General features: G+C 31.0%; 2 protein-coding genes and 1 pseudogene across 2 annotated transcripts; 1 reads left to right on the top strand and 2 right to left on the bottom strand.

The window, feature by feature from the left end:
- The first annotated feature begins 12,276 nt into the window (after nucleotides 1–12,276).
- Nucleotides 12,277–13,924, top strand: LOC125832602 (uncharacterized). The gene is made up of 2 exons (XM_049511795.1): nucleotides 12,277–12,352; nucleotides 12,555–13,924. Exon 2 carries the CDS (start codon nucleotides 12,743–12,745, stop codon nucleotides 13,922–13,924), a length of 1,182 nt encoding a protein of 393 aa, XP_049367752.1. The 5' UTR covers nucleotides 12,277–12,352; nucleotides 12,555–12,742.
- Nucleotides 13,925–14,970: 1,046 nt separating this feature from the next.
- On the bottom strand, nucleotides 14,971–20,745 carry LOC125832601 (carbon catabolite repressor protein 4 homolog 5). The gene is made up of 14 exons (XM_049511794.1): nucleotides 20,350–20,745; nucleotides 20,043–20,206; nucleotides 19,634–19,699; nucleotides 19,486–19,538; nucleotides 19,217–19,298; nucleotides 18,495–18,541; nucleotides 18,274–18,355; nucleotides 17,284–17,376; nucleotides 17,172–17,204; nucleotides 17,019–17,095; nucleotides 16,767–16,872; nucleotides 15,525–15,610; nucleotides 15,340–15,424; nucleotides 14,971–15,119 (listed from the first exon to the last, which is right to left on the bottom strand). The coding sequence occupies exons 1-14, from the start codon at nucleotides 20,681–20,683 to the stop codon at nucleotides 15,051–15,053; spliced, it is 1,377 nt and encodes a 458-aa protein (XP_049367751.1). The 5' UTR covers nucleotides 20,684–20,745; the 3' UTR covers nucleotides 14,971–15,050.
- Nucleotides 20,746–21,863: 1,118 nt separating this feature from the next.
- Nucleotides 21,864–22,673, bottom strand: LOC125832304 (B3 domain-containing protein At2g32645-like; annotated as a pseudogene).
- Nucleotides 22,674–22,763: the final 90 nt, after the last annotated feature.

Below are 22,763 nucleotides of genomic sequence, written 5' to 3'. Positions count from 1 at the left end.
TTCGCCGTTTCCCTTTACCCTACTCCTGTATGATAAAAAATTTAGCTGTCTATATATATATATATATATATAGCCCCACATAAATGGTCAAGGACATGAACTATGTACGTACCTCATCCCAAATGCACAAGGACAATACCATATTGTTGCTGAAATTGCTAAGGTGACTCGTCAATTTCTTGAACCAAGCGTTACTGATCTTTGTCCCTTTAATATATAGTTCAATCCTTGTTTCTACGAGCTTTGAAGAATCACTTGGTGCTAAACAAGGTATGTACTTAGTACCTATGTATGTATTTGAAAGAAGATAAATTGGGTAAAAAATAAGTTCAAAGTTCGAAGTGATTGACTTGAAATTTTGGTACACTTCCGTGTCTCACAAACCAAAAAATAAAGTTTCTAAGAAAACGGACTCATCGAAAAACGAGAGCCACGGGGTGTTACGATACCAATGCTTGGTTATCAACATTACATGCCAGAAATATTTGTTTTACAATAAATATTTCCTAAGATTGCTTTCACTTTCGATGTTTAGTTATGAATGGAAATAAATTTACATAATCTAACTATTTTTAAAAAGAAAAGAAAACAGACGACCAAATTAAAAATGAAAGGAGTATTGCTCATTGTAACTTTAAGTAATATCAAGTTGCTATCGATTTCAGTGGAGGATTGATATAATATTTTTTGAAAGGAAATCGTAAAATAAATATTTTGTTGAAAAAATAATGCTATATATAATCATTTAAAATTAGTCAGATTAATCTCATAATCTTTAATATAAGATTTTGTTTGAGTCTTTATAATTTAGAGTTTGTTAACTCTAGGGTATTTATGGTCTCTTGAAATAACAACAGAGAAATTATCGGTTTCAAAATATAACGAAGGATATAAGTGGTCTATTTCACATAGTTTAGGAGTAATTTTGACGCTTTTCCATAAATAAAAAAAAGATGAGTCAGGGTATATATGCACCAATTATTTAACTAAAAGAGATATATTTATTCTAAATCGCAAAATTAAGAGGTATATTGTTATGAACACCAACTCAGCTGAAGTTGCACATACCCCTAGTCGAGTCAGCAGCCAGGTCAATATTCCTCAAGTAACAGAAAGCGTGAGACGCAGCACAAGAGTGAGAAAACAACCAATAAAGTTAACGGATTTCGTTTGGCATCCAAATAATGAAACGCGTGAAGTGTGAAATAAGAAATTAGGAGAGTTGACACTACATATAAATACCCAGTAGCATAAGCATTGGAGTAGAAAAGTTTTATGTGAAAGTTCTGTATCCCCTCACCCCCTGTCGTTCTCATCTCCTTCTTTGTAGCTTTTAATTTCCCTGCAATTCATTATCAGTCCTATTTCCGTTTGTATTTGACAGTTAGCAATACAATTACTACTTGGTGTCATTGAGTACATATCGACAATAATTTTATTTTTATTAATATATTATTATTCACTTTGAAGTTTGGTGCAACACCGAAATTACAATTCTCTAAAATGTCAGTGTGTTTTTTACACTTATCTCTAACGAAAAAGAAATAAGAATTCTATAGTTTCCATAAACATTCGACGATGAAACTCTATACTGTTTCTTGAAATTGTCATTTCTTTCCCAAAGTTTCCACTTTCTAGGGGGGAAAGAACAGAGTGATGTTCTATTCTTTAATACTTCTATTTACTGTAAGAGTTTTTTTCCAGTTTCATTTAAATTTATTTTTTATTTTTTTAATTGCATATAATTAAAAAACATTAATCATAAAAATTCACATAATAATATTATTATTTATAAGAATAAAGATTAATTCTTTTTAATAAGAGGTTAGACATTTATTTGCAATATATTAGTTGGATGTTGATGTAAAAAATTTACTTATTAATATGAAGATTTGAGTTGTTTAATTCAAAGTTCTAAAATATTTTTGAGAAAAATGTAAGCACTTCTTCTTTATTTATTTTTAATTTTTTTTATAAGGTTCAATAATATTTCAAATGAATTTAAAATCACAATAAAAAATACTTTGATGCCTCAAAATTTTGGAGCCTAAGGCAAACACTTTACTAGCTTTACCTTGAGCCGCACCAATTGTTACTGCTGTATATTTTGTTGTTTGTTCTTTGTGGAATCACACTATCAGCAGCGCATGAAAATTGCGAATATGTGAGATATGAATTAAGAACCTGCGGAAAGAAGAAGAGATGCAAATGTTTTGATTAATGTTTTTACTTAATTGTATACTACTTTTGTACTAAGAATCCTAGGATTTTTGATGATCTAGTATTTGATTTAAGGGAGATTGTATAAAATAGCAAATTATTAATTCAAACTAAATGTTATAATCACAGTTTTACTTAATTCTAATCCGTAGCAAACACTTGTCATTCGCCTCTCTCCCCAGAAATCCCCTTCGCCACTCTCCCTGATCTCGCTCGCCACTCTCACTTTTATACAAACACAAATGTATAAATTGTGTTTGTGTTTGTATAATGCAGGAAAAAACTGTACATACAAATACAAATACATATTTCCGTCCTATATATACACTTATAATTATACAAATACAGATCTTCCCCTACCAGTTCTCTTTTGCCTTTCTCTCTTTCTAGCTTTATACAAACACAAATTATACAAATTACAATGTATAATTTGTGTTGTATAAAGCGCGAGAGAGAGAGACTTGATATACAAATGTTTTATTTCGATTCAATTGTATACGAATTCAAATTTTATGCAGATATATACAAACACAATCATTGATACATATGCATAGTAGTTACATATATACAATTATCTAACCGATATACATATATAATCGTAGCGCTTTTATACAAACGAATGTCTGCCTGCGATTTATACAAATTTGATATTCCATAGCAAACATAAATTTGCTATGGAGCGCAATTATACAAACTATAAATATAGCATACAAATATGATTTTTATGTTTGCTAAACCTAAAATTTATTCTTGATTTAATACTTGGATTTTCTCTTGATAATGGTTGCTGCTGAATTTGTTCTTTATTTCATTTGGAAATTAACACTACAAAGTAGTTTGCTTTTATCAATCTTTGCTTGTTAGTTTTTACGTAATTGTATCCTACTTTTGTACTACTAATCCATGCCACTAATTTAAAATTCATGTGGATTTGTCTAGAAATCATGAGAAAATGTGAGTTTATGAACTCACCATTGTAGTGATGTATCTAGACATAATTTACAGAAAAGGGGAGAAGAGAATATTATTGATCTAGGAGAAGAAGTTAATCCAATTGAGTCATTTACACTGGCTTATATAGCCTGAAAACTAACCAACTAACTTTCTACTTGACACATTAATCGAGGTAACTAACTAGTCTAATAAGCATCAATTAACTACACTAAACTAATTAACTAACATTGGGAAATTTACTGTAGTTAACTAACTCGTACAGTAACAGAGTTTTATATTTGAACAAATCCCGACAATTATTACGATAGAACAAGTTTTTACCGTCACTTAAAAATTATGCTGTTATATTTTACTACTAAAATCTGGTTATTAATTAATATATTATTGCAAAACATTATAATATTGGGTAAAATTTTAAAATGGCACTTGATGTCTTGGAATGTTGTTAGTGTTAAAGCATGGCCCAAATAAGTTGGTAAGTTTGCAAGAGAAGGCCATATGCTATGCATTGGGCTTTCTAAAACTAATTAATATTAAAATTTTAAATTAATCTATATAAACTAATGATTATATAAAAGAACGATTTCTCTACTTTACACAACTTGATATAATATCTCACATTAGTTGAAACTTGAAAGAATGAGTTATTGGCTATTCCCATAGCTTTAACTAATGTTTACAATTTACATCGTGAGTTAACTTTTAGAATTCAGTTTGAACAAGATTTTCATTCTTTGTTATATGGTATCTGAATAAAGTTTATTTACATTCTTGATTTTATTTAGTATTGAATCACTTATTATATTATTGACGCTTTAGATCTAATTCATGGTGAATTGAGGTGTCACCTGTGGATTCACGTGAACCTTAAGCTTTTTGTCCACTTCATTCTATCTAATATTGAGTTACATGTTATGTAATTCACGCTCCAGATCTAGTTCATGAGTGAATCTACGTGTCAAACTTGTGCATTCACGTGAACCTAAAACTTTTTGCCCATTTATTGTTATTTAATGTTGTGGTACATGTTATGCTATTCACGCTCTATATTTAATCCATGAGTGAGTCTACACGTCACTTGTGCATTCCGTGAACCTAAAAACTTGTATTTAGATCCTATATTTATCAGTACTAGTTCAGAATACGTGTTTTGCACGTGTGTCTCACATAAATCAATAAAATTATACACATTGAAGAACATGCAACTCTTTATAAACTCTCTAGCCAATTAAAGAATGTAAAGTCCACCGAATAGAAAATTTTGGTTGATAACTAAAATAGGGCCACGAAGCAAGCCCTACCCATTGATACCATCTGAATATATATTTTTCTCCTTTTAATGATAAAAAAGTGGAAGATATTTTGAAGGGGTTTCGTGCTTTTATAATAAGTAAAGAACAAATTACTCTTATCCGAGATTTCTATTTTATTTTGAGAGTTTGTGCTATAATATATATTATTCTTTCCAATTTAGATCAATTGTCTTACTTTTCTTTTACTTTATTTAAAAAAGAATGCATCTTTTTTTTTATTAAAAAATTAAGTTTTTAGTTTCAACTTTTCACGTGATATATTTAAAATTACAAGATTTAAAAGTTTTTTAAATATTTTAAATTTTGTGTCAAATCAAACGGGACAAACAAATTGAAATAAAGGGCATTAACATACAAGTTTCAACTAAAATCTTGATTTTGCATATTAGGATATCTTATCTATTTCAAAGATTTAAATATTAGGATAATAATTATTTAAAAAAATAATAAACGAATACTTTTAGAAATATTTTAATCAATCAATATTTAGCGTTATAATATTCATATTTTACGATATATTTATGGATTAATTTGTCAAAAAATTATTTACAAAAGAAACCCTCATATAAATCTAAAGGATTACAAAATAATTGAAATATTCCTAGTGTGAATTGAAAACACTGTTAATGGAGTTGAAAGTGATTTTTATTAGCAAAATAATTTTCTGAAACTATGATTCCTATTTTACCATTAAAATTAATTCTAATATTTGGTTCTACATATAATTAGGACTTCCTATAAAATAGTTCAAATATGAAAGTTTTAATAAATAAACTCTTTACTGATTTAAACTCATAAATATTAGGAAAAATGGTGAAAAGATGATTTTGTCTAAAGCGAAATCTTTTAATGAACAGCAAAAAGTTCAATCAACATTTATAAAGACCTTGTGCTTTTAATATAGTATAGATAAATTATGAAATTAATTGAATATTTATAAATATTTAACTATATTCAATTATTATATATCAATAAAATCATTTTAAATATTAAATCCTAGAACCACCCTGCATCCGCACATGTCCAAATTCGCCTGCCCCGCACATGCACATGTCTGAATCCGCCCACCCCACAAAGATTCAAACCCGCCATAGCGTGTATTCGTTCCATTTCATAGCCATCTCTAATTCAATTTGTTTTGTTCTGTTTTTATTAACTTTATTTTAAGATTGTGATATTATTATTATCACACAAATATTATGATATATTTAGAATCATAAAGTTCTACTGGCTTCACGTTTTTCTTCAGCTTATTTTGTTTCCACTCTTCACGCTTTTCTTCAATTTCATGTCGAATCAAACAAAATAAATTATATTAAAACAGATGGAATATCACTACTCTAGGGACAGTTTCATTTGAAATCTATATATCTCAAGCTATACATGGATACCTTATCATAACTTTTACGAGATAAGTTATCCACATTATTGTTATAATTTAAATAATATTTTAGCTCATACTTTTAACTAAGCATGAATTTTTTTTATAATATCAAATTCAAAATCAGAATAACTCACCTATCCTTTAATTAGGGGTGTACAAAATCGAACCGAAATCGAATTAAACTGTAAATCGAGTCAAACCGGGAAAAAACTCGACTAATGATTTGGTATTGAAAAAAAATCTGACTATACTTGGGTTGGTGTGGTTTTAACTAAACAAAGTCAACCCGAAACTAAATCAATCCGAAATTATATGTATAAGTTTTAAAATTTATTTAATACATACAAATATTTACTTTGATGTAATTTCTAAATATTACTTACACGTTTTCATACTTTTAACATATATTTTCAAGTTTTTTGAGACTTACAGTTTTGAATGGTCCAATAAAGGTTATAGTCCATATATATTAGTAACTCTAATAAAGCTCAATTCAAAATCAAATCAATACTAATGCTAATAAAATAAATTAATTCAATCAGCTCAATTCAACATTAAACATGGCAATAATGTTAAATATTTGTTCTTTAGTTTTTCATTATGACTTATCAATTTGCAATAAATATTTTATATGATTTCATTATTATTTTTTATTAAATATTTTAGTGTCATCACTCATCTTATATTTTGTGTTTTTTTAAGAAACACCTTAGATAATTGAGAAAAAAGTCTGAATTTAATACCTCCTCAAAAGTAGAGAACCACTTGTATTGTGGAATGTGTTCTACACGCACCTCCACCTGTCAAATCTCCCTTCTTTATTTTTTCACTTTTTATTTTTTTTCTTCCACCATTCTTGAGATGGAGGGGGTATTTTTTATGCTACCTTTCTGGGTTATGTTCAATCATGGAAATTGAATAAATATCCGATCAAGCGATTCTGATATAGCTTTGAATAGCAAATTGGTGGTTATTGCCATGGGGGCTGCCCTTTTCTCTTTGTTTTGTTCAAATCAAACGAAGTTGAGACCTGCACTTTTCTCTTTTGCTTTACTCAAATACAATAAGTTTGAGCCATCAATAACTCATTAGAATTGGAAAATCCATTACATATTTTCTTTGAGATTTTAGTTTGAAGAATGGGACGTCAGAGAAATCGATATTAAGATATATCAATGGTGATTTGTCTTTTAGACGAAGAAAGCCTCTTTTCTTGTTTGCTTTTAAAATTATAGATTAAAAAACTATAAAGATGAAAAGAACATTCAAAGAAAATAGAGAGATTCATCGGAAAAAATGTCTGGCAATCTGTACATCAAGAAATTAGTTGCAGGTCTATATTTTGGGGGAAATGAAAGAAAGGAAGACGACTAGGAAAAAAAAGAAAAGTACTTATAAAATAAGAAAATAGAATGAAAGAGACTGTCCCACTAAAAATTAATTATCAGTCCCTAATTGAAAAATGACACGTGTAGAGCTAACTATTTTTCTGTACACTTTTTCATTTGCTACGCTCGTGCAGGGAAGTAGTTCCACTTTCTTTGCCACGTCACATTTAAGGGCGTATAAAATTCAATTGAAATTAAATTAGAGGGGTAAATAATTACCCGTAAAGTTAAAGTGCCAAAGTAAGTTTCGCTGCCAAGTTCAGGGGGGATTTTATGTATTTTCTCTATTTTAAAGGTATATATGTGTCCACGTGAACATAAAAAATATTGCATCATTTTAAATAGTAATGTGTCCACGTGGGCACATATATACTTTTAAAATACACTATTAAAAAGTGTAGGGGGTAAAAGGTCCTCTATAAAGTTTGGTATCGTAACAGCAATTTCGGCCAAAGTTGGAGTAGTTTTCAGACCCTTTTCCCTAGATAATTGTATTTTGGTTGGACTAAAGAAATATTTGGAGCCAAGTTAATTATATGTTTGTATGAATACTTTACCAGGAAAAAAAATATCTAAAACCCCAAAAAAATCTAAGGTTTATTAGTTTGATTTGATTTAAAAATTCAAATTTCGACACAAATGGTTTGGTTTGGTATTTGGAAAACCCGAACCAACCCGAAATTGAAAAACTCAAAAAAATCTGAGTTTTATTAGTTTTATTTGGTTTATAAAATTAAAAATTTGTCACAAATAATTTGATTTGATATTAAATAATTTGATTTGATATTTGAAAAATTCAAACTAACTCGATCATGTACACCCTATCTTTAACCAAAAGATCCCTTAAAGTATTAAGTAAATCTATATCTTTTAGACAAATATACAAAAAACACCTAGCATTTTTTGTTTATTTCTAAAATTTAAATTATAATCTCCCAAGTAGGGGTGTTCACGGTTTGGTTTGGGTCGGTTATTGGTCAAAACCAAAACCAAACCAACTTAATCGGTTTTAAAATTATCAAAACCAAACCAAACCAAATATAATATACATATATCAGTTTAGTTGTTTTCGGTTTTGGTTTGGTTTGGTTCGGTTATTAACCATACATAAAAATAAAAGAAACAATTCATTCAAAACGTGAAAAAAGTGACAACAATCCATTCAAACAAAAAAAATAGTTAGAATGACTGGCATTACAAAACTTTCGATCATTAAATTTACTGAATAAAACTTCAAAATTCACTATTTTGGCATAAAAGGAAGAGACAATGACATTTTCAGATCCACAAAGAATTTCCATAGACGCTCATATACATGAAACCAATAAAAAAAATGTTCTCACCTTGGACATTTTTTCTTTCATAAGTAAATTATAAATAAATTTTGATGAAACATATATAAAATCTTTAAAATTGTTTATGAATATAATATATTATGTATGTATAATAATAAAATTTATGTATATAACTTGTTGGTTCGGTTTGTTTATTTCTTCGATTTTTTTCGAACAAAACCATAACCAAACCAAATACTATCGGTTCTTAACAACCTAAAACCAAACCAAACCAAAACCCAAATTAAATCGGTTCATTTAATCGGTTTGATTTGATTTTTCGATTTGGATCGGTTTTTATCCAAACCATGAACACCCCTACTCCCAAGCATACATCAATTCTAATTTCATTATATTTTGCACACCCTGGGGTGAAAATCATTAAAATTAGGGAAAAGGGTAAAAAAATGCCCTTAAACTATGTGAAAGAAATAAAAATATCCTCCGTTTATAATTTGACTCAAAATGCCCTTACCGTCAATACTTTGATTCAAAAATGCCATTGCAGTCAATATTTTGGTCCATAAATAACCCTATTGTAACAAAATGGGTCCAAAATGTCGTTTTCCAAATAAATATATATATTTTTTCTTTTTCAACACATCTTCTTCCTAATTAAAAAATTATTAAAGAACACTATTCTTGTTTTCTTTCTTCTAAAATCACTTTAACAAATAAAAATGTAGGAAATATTTTTTTCTTCTTAATCTCATTTTATCAATTAAAATAGAGTAACTGCATGTATCATTTCGACAGATAATATAGTCATATATATAAGGTCATAGTATATCCATCATAATTTATATTTTATATAACGATAAAAATAATGATAATAAAAGAAGAAATATTTTTATTTTTTATTTTTTTCTGAATTGAAGTAAGATAAATATTTGCTAATTTTAAAAAATATTATTAGAAAAAGAATGTGTTAAAAAGAAAGTAGATAATATATTTATTTGGAAAATGACCATTTTTGACTCATTAAATAACAATAAGGGCATTTTTGGAGCAAACTATAAACGGAGGATTTTTTTTTGATCCTTTCGCATAGTTTAAGGGCATTTTTTGAACCAAAATATTGACGTAAAGACATTTTTTAGTCAAACTATAAACAGAAGACATTTTTGTTCATTTCACATAGTCTAATGGCATTTTTGACCCTTTCCCCTTTAAATTATAGTGAGTTAAATATAATTTATCTCTCCTTAATGAAAGATTTCACGTTTAAACGTGTAAAACACATCCGAATAGACATAGCTTCCCGCTTTAATAAATTTTATACGATGCAAATTAAAATTGGATGAGACATCATACAAATATCAAACATTGCATCTTGTATCTTTGGAAATCAATAAAATAACAAAGAAAACATTTACACATAATGCTCACAAAACTGCTAGATATGGTAGTAAAATTAATTGAAATTTTGTCAAAAGAAAAGGACTAATCAGTTACTCTAACCAAGTGATGAAAAGTTGGAATAACAAAAGTATTTAATTATTGACCAGTCAATAAATTAATTGTCTCTCCCACTATGGAAAAATATTTACAACAAGCCAAAAAGCTCCTCGAATACATGTTTATTCAATTTAATTTAAAATGCACCCTGATTCAATTTCCAAACACTACATTAGCAATAATAAAAGTTTTTATTTTATTATTAAGATTATATATGGAATTAAAATTATTTACCCCATCAATATTCATGAAGTAGCAATAATTATCTTATTTCCTTTTTGAGAGAAGTATTGCAAAAAAAATTCATTAACTTGACTCAAATTATTAGTTTCGTCCCTTAACTATTTACAGTTTTAAAAACACACTTTTACTTGACTAACTAAACTTAGATACACCATCGATTTGTAACTAGGGGTGTTCACGGTTCGGATAAAAACCGATCCAAACCAAACCAAACCGATAAAATAAAACCGATTTTATTTGGGTTTGGTTTGGTTTGGTTTGGTTTTAGATTTTTGAAAACCGATTGTATTTGGTTTGGTTATGATTTTATTCCAAAAAAACCGAAGAAATAACCGAACCGAACTGATGAATTATATACATATATTTTATTAATATACATACTTAATATATTGTTTTTATAAACAATTTTAAAGATCTTATACATATTTTCATTAAAATTTCTTTATAATTTACTTATTGAAAGCAAATATGCCCAAGATGAAACATTTATCTTATTGATTTCATGTATATGAGGGTCTATGACAATTCTTTGTTGGACTGAAAATGTTATTGTCTCTTTCTTTTAGGCCAATATAGTGAATTTTAAAGCTTTATTGTTAGTAAATTTAGTGATTGAAAATTCAGTAATTTAAGTCATTCTAACTATTTTTCGTTTTGAATGGATTGTTGTCAATTTTTTCATATTTTAAATGAATTGTTTTCTTTATTTTTGTGTATGGTTAATAACCGAATAACCGAACCAAACCAAACCGAAACCGATAATCACCAAACCGATAAATGTATATTATATTTGGTTTGGTTTGGTTTGGTTTTGATAATTTTAAAACTGATTAAGTTGGTTTGGTTTTGGTTTTGACCAATAACCGATCCAAACCAACCCGTGAACACCCCTATCTATAACATAACATAACAAGTGGTCACAAACTATTTTAGGAGCATGTGGCTCTTAATAAAAACTGAAGTGGTGAAAACATTCCTAAACTTGACGACAATTTAGGAGTATATTTCACTCATGTTGCAAGATCGGAATTATTTAAGTTCAGTTAATCAAGTAAATATGTGTTTTTAAGACTGTCAATATTTTAATAATGAAACTAATGATTCACGCAGAATTCATGAGCATTTTCAATACTTTCCTCTTATTTTTTTCCTAATAATAAAATAAATTCACCCACATGTTTTCCCCCCCAAAAAAAAACACCAATACACTAAGGAACTAATAATTAAAAAATAGACCAAAAAAATTAGCAAAAATAAATAAATAAATAAGGAAACGCTTATTGTTCTTCCTAAAATAGGACGTTATTTCTCAAACATTAATGGAACCAATTATAGTAACCAAACAAATTAGTAAAAAAAATTAAATTCCAATATAAAAGTTGAAAAATGAAAAAGGAAGCAAATACTAGAAACATAGAAAGTTTTAACCTTGATATAGAAATTTTTTAATAATGAACCTTTCTTTGAATGAGTCATACCCGGTGAATTCAAATTAGTCAGACTTTAACTAGATTCCAACCTCAAATAAAATAAAAATATTTTTTTTTTTGAGAGAAATACAAATACAAGTAAAAATAGAAAAATAATTACTATCAAACTTAGTTTAGAAAATTAATTAAATAATTTAGTTAATATAAAAAAAGAAAAGAAAAAAAAAAGTAGTATTATATTATGGTCCCATAGAGAGTCCACGCGGACACTTTATATGGTTCTTGAAATCGTCATTCTACACCCCAAATTCTCCACTTTCTTTGGGGAAGAATAGAGTTCTACTCCTTTAACACTTGTGTTGAGAGTAAGAGATTTTATCAGTTTTATTCAAATCTAATTTTATTTTTTTTTGAAAAAAACACTTTCATGAGGAGTTAATAGGAGACAGAAAGGAATTATATGTCGTTTGTGATCACAGGTGTAACTGATCTGGCGTAGAGCTTCTGAAAAGCTTTGCCTTTTTTTTTTTTTTTTCTCATTCACTGTTGTGTTTTTGTTTTCTTGGTTCAATTTTGTAGGCAAGAAAAGTGTCTCTTACCTTCTTCCATGATTTTTTAGACCAAAAAGGTATGATCTTGATCTTTCAATTTGTATTTTATAACATATATCTATGCATGTGATGTATGGTGTTTGTACAAATTCTTGTTTATATATGATTTACATGATTTTGTTTGTACATTTTTCAAAAGGAAAAGATTTACATGATTTGTTTCTTGTATTAGTACTTGTGAGACATGGGGTTTAAAGGGTTTTTTTGTTGTGTTTACAGGAAGACTTGTTTTGGAGTTGAGTGCTTTGAGGCTTTTCATGTGAAAAGGTTCTGTTTTTCTAATTTGGCTGTAGAATTTCTGGGGTTTTCTTGGGACTGACGATTTTACCAGAAATTTAATTCTTGGTGTTGGTGGAAGGTGAAAGGGTTTAGGGTTTATCTATTTTTGCCCCAAAATTGTTAAAGATATGAAGTTGGAAAAGGATGTTAAAAGGGAGAGGGTGATGGATGGTGGCATTAGTTCAGTGAGGAAAGTTCGAATCATCTATGATGATCCTGATGCTACGGACTCTGAGAACGATGATGATCGTTTTGATAAAAATGTCAGTAGAATCAAGCGTGTTGTTAAGGAAATTGTTATTCCTGTTGTTTCATGGGAGAAGGAGTTTAAAAAATGTTCTAAACTTGATGACATTGGGATTAAAGATTCCAAGAAGATTCATGAAAATAAGAAGGTGCAGCTAAAATCGTCCGCTTTGCCTAAAGGAATTAGGATGAGGAAATGGGGGAAATATGCAGCGGAGATCAGAGATCCCTCGCAGGGGAAAAGAATATGGTTAGGGACTTTTGAGACTGTGGAGGCGGCTTCACAAGCATACGAGGCAAAGAGGGCTGAATTTGATAGAATAATTTCGTTGGGAAAGGGTAAGAATTTGAGCTCTGTTGGAGCTGCTCCTCCTGCTGAGTGTTCTGTGGCTTGTTCATCTCATCCGATAAATGGGAAAAATCGTGTGTACTCACACCCATCCCCGTCTTCGGTGCTAGATGTTCCCACATCATCAGCTGCTGCCCCGCTTGAGTCCAATGACAATCCAACGAGAGATATGGCTCAAATGCCAGATTCAGGTTGTGAAGATTTTAATTTGAGTTTTGAGGATCAAATGCTTCATGAATTTATTAACCAGGGCATTTCAGAATTGATCGAACATCCTTTGATAGAACAAGGGTCCATTAGCAATAGCCTTGTGGAGATGACTCAAGTGAATATCAAGAAGAAAACGATAGCCAGACCACCAAGTTGTAAAAAATTAACAAAGGGGATTGAGGACCACCGCAATGACAAGTCCATTTTCAGTGTATTAGATAAGCCTCCAATCATGTCTCCTTGTATTCGTACAGAGCTGCTTAACTTGAACATCGAGGAAACAGCAGTTATGGGGAATAACTTGAAACTTCTAGGCTTTGATGACAATGCTTTATTTGATAAAGATTTAGCACAAACGTTTGATCCATATACAGATGCTATAGCCTTGGACAGCACTTTTCAATGCTGTGATGGTTGGAATGAGTGTGTTTATTGCAAAGTTTTCACAGATGAAGTTGATCTAGATGAAGTTGACCTAAGATGGTTAGAAAATGTTTTGTTATAAGATCAAATCAGCAAGTTGAAGAGTGTTGTAAAGTCGAAAATGTGGGCAATGAAGGGGGTGGTTCTTGGGATTTTTCGCCAAGATGTTCCCAATGAGGTTTAAAAAGGGAAGAGGAAATTCTATTCATGTTGTTAGCTATTGCTAATTATCAATATATTTGAGCAATTGTGTAATGCTTAGATATGGTTACATTATGCACATATTTTCTTGATTTCATGTGGAGAATCTGAAAGGTGAAAGGTAGAGACCCTTCTTTTGCTTTTTCTTTTGTCTTTCATTAAGGGACTCACCTTTTCATGTTTTCCAGAGAAGAAAAATAAAATCGACCCGAATATGTGTTTTTGTATGCGATAGATGATCTTTTGCTTTCGTTCAAGTTGTGGGTGGTTCAAATTGTGGCACGACCTGAACTTATTTACTTTGATGCTATGAAATATTTTCTGAAAATGATGGATATCTACCATTTTATTAGCCAAGTAGAATAGAAATATCAAAAGAGGTAAATAATTACTTAGCTTAGTGGAACATGACACAGAAGGTCGTATTACTCGTTAGTCAATTTTTGAAATTTTAACTGAAAATTCATAAATAATTTCAGATACGTCCAATTTATTAAAACAAATTTTCAGAAAAGCACAAAATTAGCAGCTTTTTAAGGTATGACAAGGTCAAATGTAGAAGATGTTTTAAATTAGCAGTTGACTAGATATTTGAACGTCTCTCCTTATAAGGTTGCAACTTACCATGTTTCTTCACAAGTTACAATGAACAGTGCATTCTTTTGTTGGAAACAAACCGAAACAGTTTTCTTCAGATGAATCCAGCAAAACTATAATTCAGATGGTTTTATTATATTTAATAAAACATTTATTTATAATTAATAAATCACTAAGATGAAGAGGACAGACAAAAAAAAATGAAATGGATAGTCTTTTCAATCCCTTTAATGTATCTTCGCGAGTTTCCGTTCCTTCCCATATTCCTCCTTGTACACTTCTGTTCCTTTTGTTTGCGCAAGATTCTTCTATGCACCGATGAATCTGCTTTTATCCAATGAAGCAGTATGTCATGCATGATGGACCTTCCGAATTGTATTTCAACTTTTAACTCAAATCGAAAGGAATAGTCAAGTCTCACTCCCTTCATCAGCGAAAGCCAGTTCACACACTAGAGAAAGATGGTCACTTCCCCATTTCTGCAGAAACAAAAAAATTGAATAAAGTTCTTCTGCTTTGTGATGCATAAGAAGTTGATCTTAGCCCAGCAAACTTTACGCACTGAGATTGCGCCTTTTGAAAGTTAATCGTCTCTTAGCTTTCATCAACAATATTATATTCTCTACAGAAATAACTCACGAGGCACTTATATGTTTTTCCTAAGTAGTCCTTGAATCAAATAGCTAGCTATTACATTACCTCACTAGGAAGCCCTCTTGTTCTCCTTAAAATATCAACAGGTAAGGTATCAAGAACTCGTACTGGAACAAACTCTGTTGTGTGCCTGCATCACCTCACAATGTTTAAAAAGGAAACTACCATTGACGCATGGTTGTAATACTCAATTTCAGGCAAATGCACAGCTCCTCTTAAGTAAAATGTACCATATATAGTCAACAGTTCCCATAAATTTGGAATGATATGATGTTGCCAAGGGTTCTCCAGAGTTTTCCCTGGTTCTAGAGCTTCCCTAAAAATTTAAATACAAAGACTTATAAAAGCAACACAACATAGAACTGAAGTTCTATAAACTGAAACCTGTTTTACATGAACGAAGTAATAAGCAGGTAAGAAATTTTGAGAAAGAAACATATTAACCCCATGGGATTATCTATCTCACCTTCTATGTGGGATATCCGGGATTATTATACTTATCCCACCAACCAAACGACCCTTAAGCATACGAAGTTCAATCTTAAGCTCATAAAATTTCTACACATAATTCTAAAGAAAACTGCTAAAATTGAGTGCAGAAATACTACTAGGAAAAGGACAACAGAAGGAAGCCAGAGCAGGGGGAAAAAGTGTTCTTGCCTCCCTCCACCCCCCACCCCCCAAAGAAAAAGAAAAAGTACAGTGAAGGAATAAAAATATTTTGATCTTTTTAGTTTAACGCTTTAGAGATATAATTAACAGAAATAATTCATGTTTGTGTAAGCTTAAAATAGTTCCTCAAAAAAATATATTTGATTAGTTTTGATTCCTTAAATTTATCATAAGTGAGCATTTTTTCGACGAGAGAGAGTTGTCGGATGGTAAACACCCCTCACTTCCAACCCAAAGGTTGTGAGTTCGAGTCACCAAGGGAGCAAAAAGGGGTGGGAGATCCTAGGGAGGGTTAAAAAAAAAAAATTAAAAAAAAAAAGAAAAAGAGGGGGACAAAAAACAAAAGAGAACAAAGAATAAGAAGGAAAAAGGAAGAAAGAGATAGTGAAGAATAAGACGGTAAAGGAAACTATCCCCACTCTTTTCATGCTCTTCTTTTTTCTGACTTTCTTCTCTATTTGCTCTAGTTTTGCCATTTTCCCTCTCCCCTTTTCCCTTATAATGATTTCCATTTTTTCTCTCCTAACCTTTCTTTACTTTTACTTCCAAGGGGAAATATACCCTTCCTGCTCTAAATTTTAACAGTTCCGGATTGAGAATTAACAAAGTGGCCAAGGGAAACAACAGTTTAGGTGCAACCCTTTTTGAAAATAAAATAAAATTTTAATTGACGTCAAAGTATGTTGGTGTTCCCTGAATTCAACAACTGAAGATAAATCTTTCACATTATCAACTACACAATGGCAGAGATCCATTAAAACAATTAGAAAGCGATGAAATTTGGAAAGAAGAAAGCATACAGGAGCTCCAGCATAGGCACTGCGAAGTTGTAACTGATGTATCAAGTGACTAGCTCCTGTTCCAGTAGCAAGCATTAGCTCTTCATTACTCCATCTATAACTTAATCTGTTCAAGGATTATAGGATTTCATGCATGTGCAGTTACTATTTGTTACTTAGCCACTTAATGTTAAAGTTAGAACTATTTGATACTTAAAATTGGCAAAGCAAAAATTAGGTGCCCAGAAATAATACAACACACATAAAAGGAACCTCAGGTTGAAGCTTCTATTTTGCAATGGATAAATTTGGCCAGAGATTTGCTTTCGGTCATGCATTTGGATGTCCAACTGTGCCAAATGCCACGTGATTTAGAAATTGCAAAAACTTAAAAAATTTGCAAGTTTTTTAAGGTAGCTATCTCACCTTATTTGAAGTCAAAAACTGATACATTGCACTCTGAGCAGCAACAAATAGAAAATTAGATCTGCAAGCTTCAAAATATAGCATTTCCAACTTTCCAGAATAGGTAAATTACCTGAGGCATACTATTTAGATCTCCAGCAAGCACGACTGGTATATCACCCCATTCATGAGATAGCCTCTGGGCACTCTCAAGAAAGAGTCTAACCTATTACATTAAAAAATAAGTTGCAAGAATCAATTAATCCATAACAGCTATAACCAACTTTATTGAAACTTTCCCTGATAAAATATTAATAACTTATTTAAAATTTTCTCATAGTTCGAGATTGAACTACAGGAACATTGTCTATTCCGAATAAGTCTAGGTAAAACTTCTTGATCAGAAAAACAATAAGTCTAGATAACTTTTTTCATGTTAACCCACAAACAGCCACATTCTCTTCATTATCCGCATTTCATGTCAACAGATTATTTCTAGTTCTTTGAAACTTTATCACTACAGAATCACCCTTTCAAACCAGTTTAAGATTTAGTTAATGAAATTTAAATTTCACATGAAGAGTGAATAAGTATAGAACAACTAACGTTTAAGCAAAATAAACAAGGGAAGTGCTATGCAAGCTTTAAGAATCCAACTGGAGACACTCCTTACAAAAATAAATAGAGAGAGAGATGCTATAGGACAGATAAAATTGTTGGTCCTGGAACCAAATTCAGTGACACAGTCACACCACTAGTCTTTGTTAAGGAGGCAGATGTAAACATGCATCAGGTAAAGCGAAGACGCTTTCGTAAGGAATTGAAGAATTAAACCCCAAGCAGAATTAATCCTGCTTTATTCAAATTAAATGGAAAAAAACTTCCAAGCATAAAACAGTCGAAATACCATTCAGTCCTACATGCCTAAACAAAATGATAGTTTTGTTTGGAAGGGGGGTTTAAGAGGGGTGGAGGGGATGGGATATTGGTGCTGGCAGTAAAATATAAAAAGCTAAGTTAACGGAATATTCATCCAAGTGTTTAGCGACAATACTATTATCCAAAGTACTAAGTTGCTTCATCATAAAATGATTAAACATTAGTTGTTGCTGAAAACTTATACCTGTCCCAACTTGATGTCTCCACGATTGGGGTTGTAGAGTACGTGAATATTGCCAACCAGAAAGCTTGGCGAGGATACACTCCTAACCACAAACATTCGAACAACCATAACATTTGACCAGAATTGAGAAACTGAAACTAAAATTTACATAAACTAAGTAAACACAAAGCATCATACAAAATTCAACATTTGAGAATAACAATTAAATAGAGCAGACTTACTCCGAATTTGAAGCACTCATATCCTTGCTTGAGCTTTTCACATTCATCTAAAAGTTAATGAAAAGAACTACAGATCAAAATAGATACCAGTTGACCATTAGAGTAAACAACTCTTTGCGACCATCTTGTAGTGTGCAGGGGAAATAAGAGCAGGCTTGCATGATACTCTAAGAAATTTCATATAACATCCATGTCCAGAACAGAGATGATGAAGCGATATACCCTGTCATGTCATAACATGTGTAGAGTGCATGCATGTCATGACACCACACCATTATTCTTAGCAAGGAGGGGGCATTTTGGGGAGGGTTGAGTCCGTTGACTAAAGGAATCTAACAATGGAGCCACCACTGAGATTAGAAGCCTATTTCTTTAAGTAAGATTAAAAATGCCTGATAAGATGAAGATGCAGCTGTCTCAAAGAGAGGGTAAATCCAGAAAAAGACATGTAATTCTGCACTGCAGCAAACCGATTTGTTTGATCAGCTGATTTTGCTAAGTACAAACTACCAAAAGCAACATTGTCTAGTAACTTATCAAAATAATAAGCACACTGGAAGTGCCAAACAAAGAGATCAGACAAATTAAAAGTGACGCCTCCAATAAATTGAGCACAGCATCATGACACTGGGCAAAATACTATCCCTAGTGCAAAGACACTCCCCCCCCCACACACACCTTAAAAAAAATGAAACTATCAATGAAATGCATGGCCGGTTTACCTTGAAAACACAAAGTTGGCAAACATTATTGCGAAGATTAAAATTCTGGAATTCTATGCTCTCCTCATGCAGAATGTCAAATCTGTAACCAGATATATATTTGTAAACTGAGAGTAGCATAAATTAGAAAAGAAAAAAGATGGAAATGATTAAAGCAGTCATTTTTCAATCTCCATAGAGGTAGCCAAAAATGACGAGCAAAAACTGCAGCTTTTGCCCGAACCTAGCTTAGTAAGCAACAAGAAAATCAGAAAGAATCAAGACCATACAGTTTGCAGTTCCAAAATATTGCACAACCATCACTTGCATCACCTGTACGAGCCTAGTAAAGGAAAAAAAAAACAGGCATTTGATTAAAAATGTGACAAAGAATTCAACACACAGGTCATCCATAAAAAAAGTTCCACTACATTGTACCTGATAAACCCCTTTGAAGCCCTCTTTCTGGAGGAGATAATCCAAATCATCAAAACGGTCAACCTCCTGCAGGTATACAAGTAGAAATAAGTTTCTCTAAAATAGCTGAACATCTACATAATGTGTTCAGACAGTAATTCAAACTTTCTCGGCAAGAAGACAGTGAAATAATAATTACGATGTTTTTATTTGGATAATCGAGAAATCAGTTGTTTACAACTTCCAACTCTATGAATAATGCGTCCGAACCTCTTTCATATTGAACCAAATCATGGGTGCATCTTTTAGGATGTTAATTTTTATAACATATATGTTAGGCTTTCTTAACTTCTTAGCTCTATTTTCCTCTCCTTCCCTTTTATGATGAATAATTATACAGAAAGCTACAAACTTTGAAACTAAAACTTACCTGGAAACACATTATACCCGGATTATAGTCCCTAATTTCTTTGCATATGAGCTTCTTCCGGTAGTCCCAATCCAAATATTTTGGAGAGACATTGCGGTACAGGTCCTCATGTGCTGCTGCATTTTTTACCCCTAGTATATTATACGACATAAAAACAACTCTATCTGCAAAATTAAGATGATTATTCAGACACAATAAAGGCGGATACACATTTGTCAAATTCAAAAAAAAGAAAAAAGTATAGGATTGCAGACACATTAAAGACTAAATATAGAAGAACCAGTGAAATTTCTTATCAATTGGTAACCTTGATTTGGGGAAACGACGTGAGTAGAGTAAACCCATTTGCGCTTATCATCTGCAATTGCCCTCTTTGCTTTTCCTTTACGTCGTTTTTCTTTGCCCCTACTGTACGAGTATGAGTACGAATTTGCATATGAATGTGTATAAGAAGTGGAAGTATGATTTAGGGCTAGGGTTGCAGTTGCAGTTTCAGTCTCAGTTTTACGAATTGATACTCTTTGCTCCTTCTTGCTACGGTGTTTACCAATATCATGTTGACGAATTCTTCTTTTCGTTGAAGCTGAAAACCGAGAAGGCTGTTCCGCCGGTGGATCTCTGCCGTCGCCGGTTCGGCCCATGTTGCCGGGAGATTTGAATTTGGGCGGCGCGTGTTTAACCTTTTATAGGACGAATAGGGGTGAAACTAAAAAGACATAAATACTTTCGCATATTAGAAAAAAAAAAATTGTCCACGTTTATTTGTAAATAAATAATGACAATTAAAACCTTTATTTTCAATTGGAATTAAGTCCTACTACCTAGATATTACTTCTACTTCTATGAATGATGAGTTATAACAATTTCACAAATAGTTATTATAAATTAATAAATCTAATTAGGCTATTTAACAATAGTTTGCATATTTACGAGTCGTAGGTTGTTGCTATAGTTTAAACTGCTATAGGCGATCTCGTTTGTATAATTCATATGTTTGTATTATTGACTTATTCTCATCCCTATTTGTATAAACCGGTTAGTATCAATTGTTGTATTAATTTTTATATAAACTCAAAATAACTAATTTATACAAGCATAAACATCTGAACTTTAAATAGTTATACAAATTACATTATACAAAAGTTATACGAAATTATATCATACAAACCTACACGCTTATACAAACTAAAAAAAGTAGATGATGTAATTATCATTGAATATTGGTGGCAAGTGGTAATTAACAAAAACTGTAGTTATAATGACTAAGTAACTAGTATATGTTTGCTTAACCACGCAGTTTTCCTTTCTTAGAATGTGATTCAAAATAAATATAACTGAAATTAAGTATACACACGAGAAGAAAAACCTAATTATACATATTTTTAATTTAATAATTTTAATCAGGCTTTAGGTTATCTTCTCTATAACTTTACTAGCGATCTTGTTAATTCAAAACCTAATTATTGTCTTGAATCCCTAAATTAAATTATTTTTTTATTGTTAAAACGACACTTTTTTATAATATATAGTTTCTCTTAATATTTTATTATTTGCTTAAATTTAAAGTATAAGTTGAAGACATCTCAATGTTGAAATGCTAAAAGAGACTAAGAAAACTTTATTATCATAGTTCATTGTGCACAAGTAAAAAAAAAAAAAGGTCAAAAACTAGATATGACCAATTTATAAATGTGTTGGCATATAAACTATTTTTAAAAAAAGAGTCAATTCAAATAAAAAAAAAAGGTTATCCAAATAAATGTTGTTCTCTCTATATATAATAATAATATATACTACTAGTATAATATGTGTATACTCCTCCTAATGAGCAAGATTGTTTATACTATCACTATCTTTTTGCTCTTCAATATTAGCTTCTTGTATTGTAACTTCAGCATCGTCTTCTTCTTCTTCATCGGGAGAAAGCATCACAATAACAATAATTAATTCGTGGTCATCCATTCGAATAGCCCAGATTTGAATCCTATCGCCTTTTTTGATTTTATTACGGATACGCATTTTAGTCCACTTCCCATTCAACACATAACTTGCACTCATATTCATCTCCCATCTCCTTAATTCCAATTCGTCAATATCGAGGGACGGATCAATCACTCGTACTTTCTTCAAGTTCCTTCTGTTGTCATTACTATACATACAAAGATACTCTTCTTCTTCATCTGTTAGAAATTTCTCCACGATTTGTGTTGTTGGTATGGAGAGACGGTTCTGATGTTCACTAGTATCCGTTTTGTATATTTCCTTTTCAATAATCAATTTCACCTCTTTTACATCTTTCTCCAACTGATTGATTCGATTCTTGACAATTTGGGGCATTGGGAGGATTTCCCCTGTTTCAAATTTTGTCCTCTTGAAATTCCTCTTTTTTCCAACAATACGATATTTTTCTTCTTCTCTTTTTCTTGATATTATTCGTGCTTTAACTTGATCCTTGAGCTTTTTTTCTTTCATCAATAATATTTATTGGTTAAATGGTTCCTGTCTCTCCGCTTGGTGCATTGCAGTTTCTGCTTCTTTTTCTTTATCAACAACATGTTCACAAACAACAGCCAAAATATCTAGACGGGTCCAATCAGGATTAATAGGAATATCTTCCATTGTGATATTCATCTTGAAATTATTAATGGGACTAACAATCTTGGTATATGTAAGATTGAAGAACAAAAAGATTTTCTACAAATCTAATCAGAGAATTATTTC

This window comes from Solanum verrucosum, unplaced genomic scaffold (assembly GCF_900185275.1).
Source record: "Solanum verrucosum unplaced genomic scaffold, falcon-dt-bn FXZP01000009.1, whole genome shotgun sequence".
In the NCBI taxonomy this organism is placed as follows: Eukaryota; Viridiplantae; Streptophyta; class Magnoliopsida; order Solanales; family Solanaceae; genus Solanum; species Solanum verrucosum.
This window is presented reverse-complemented; position numbering and strand designations above follow the sequence as displayed.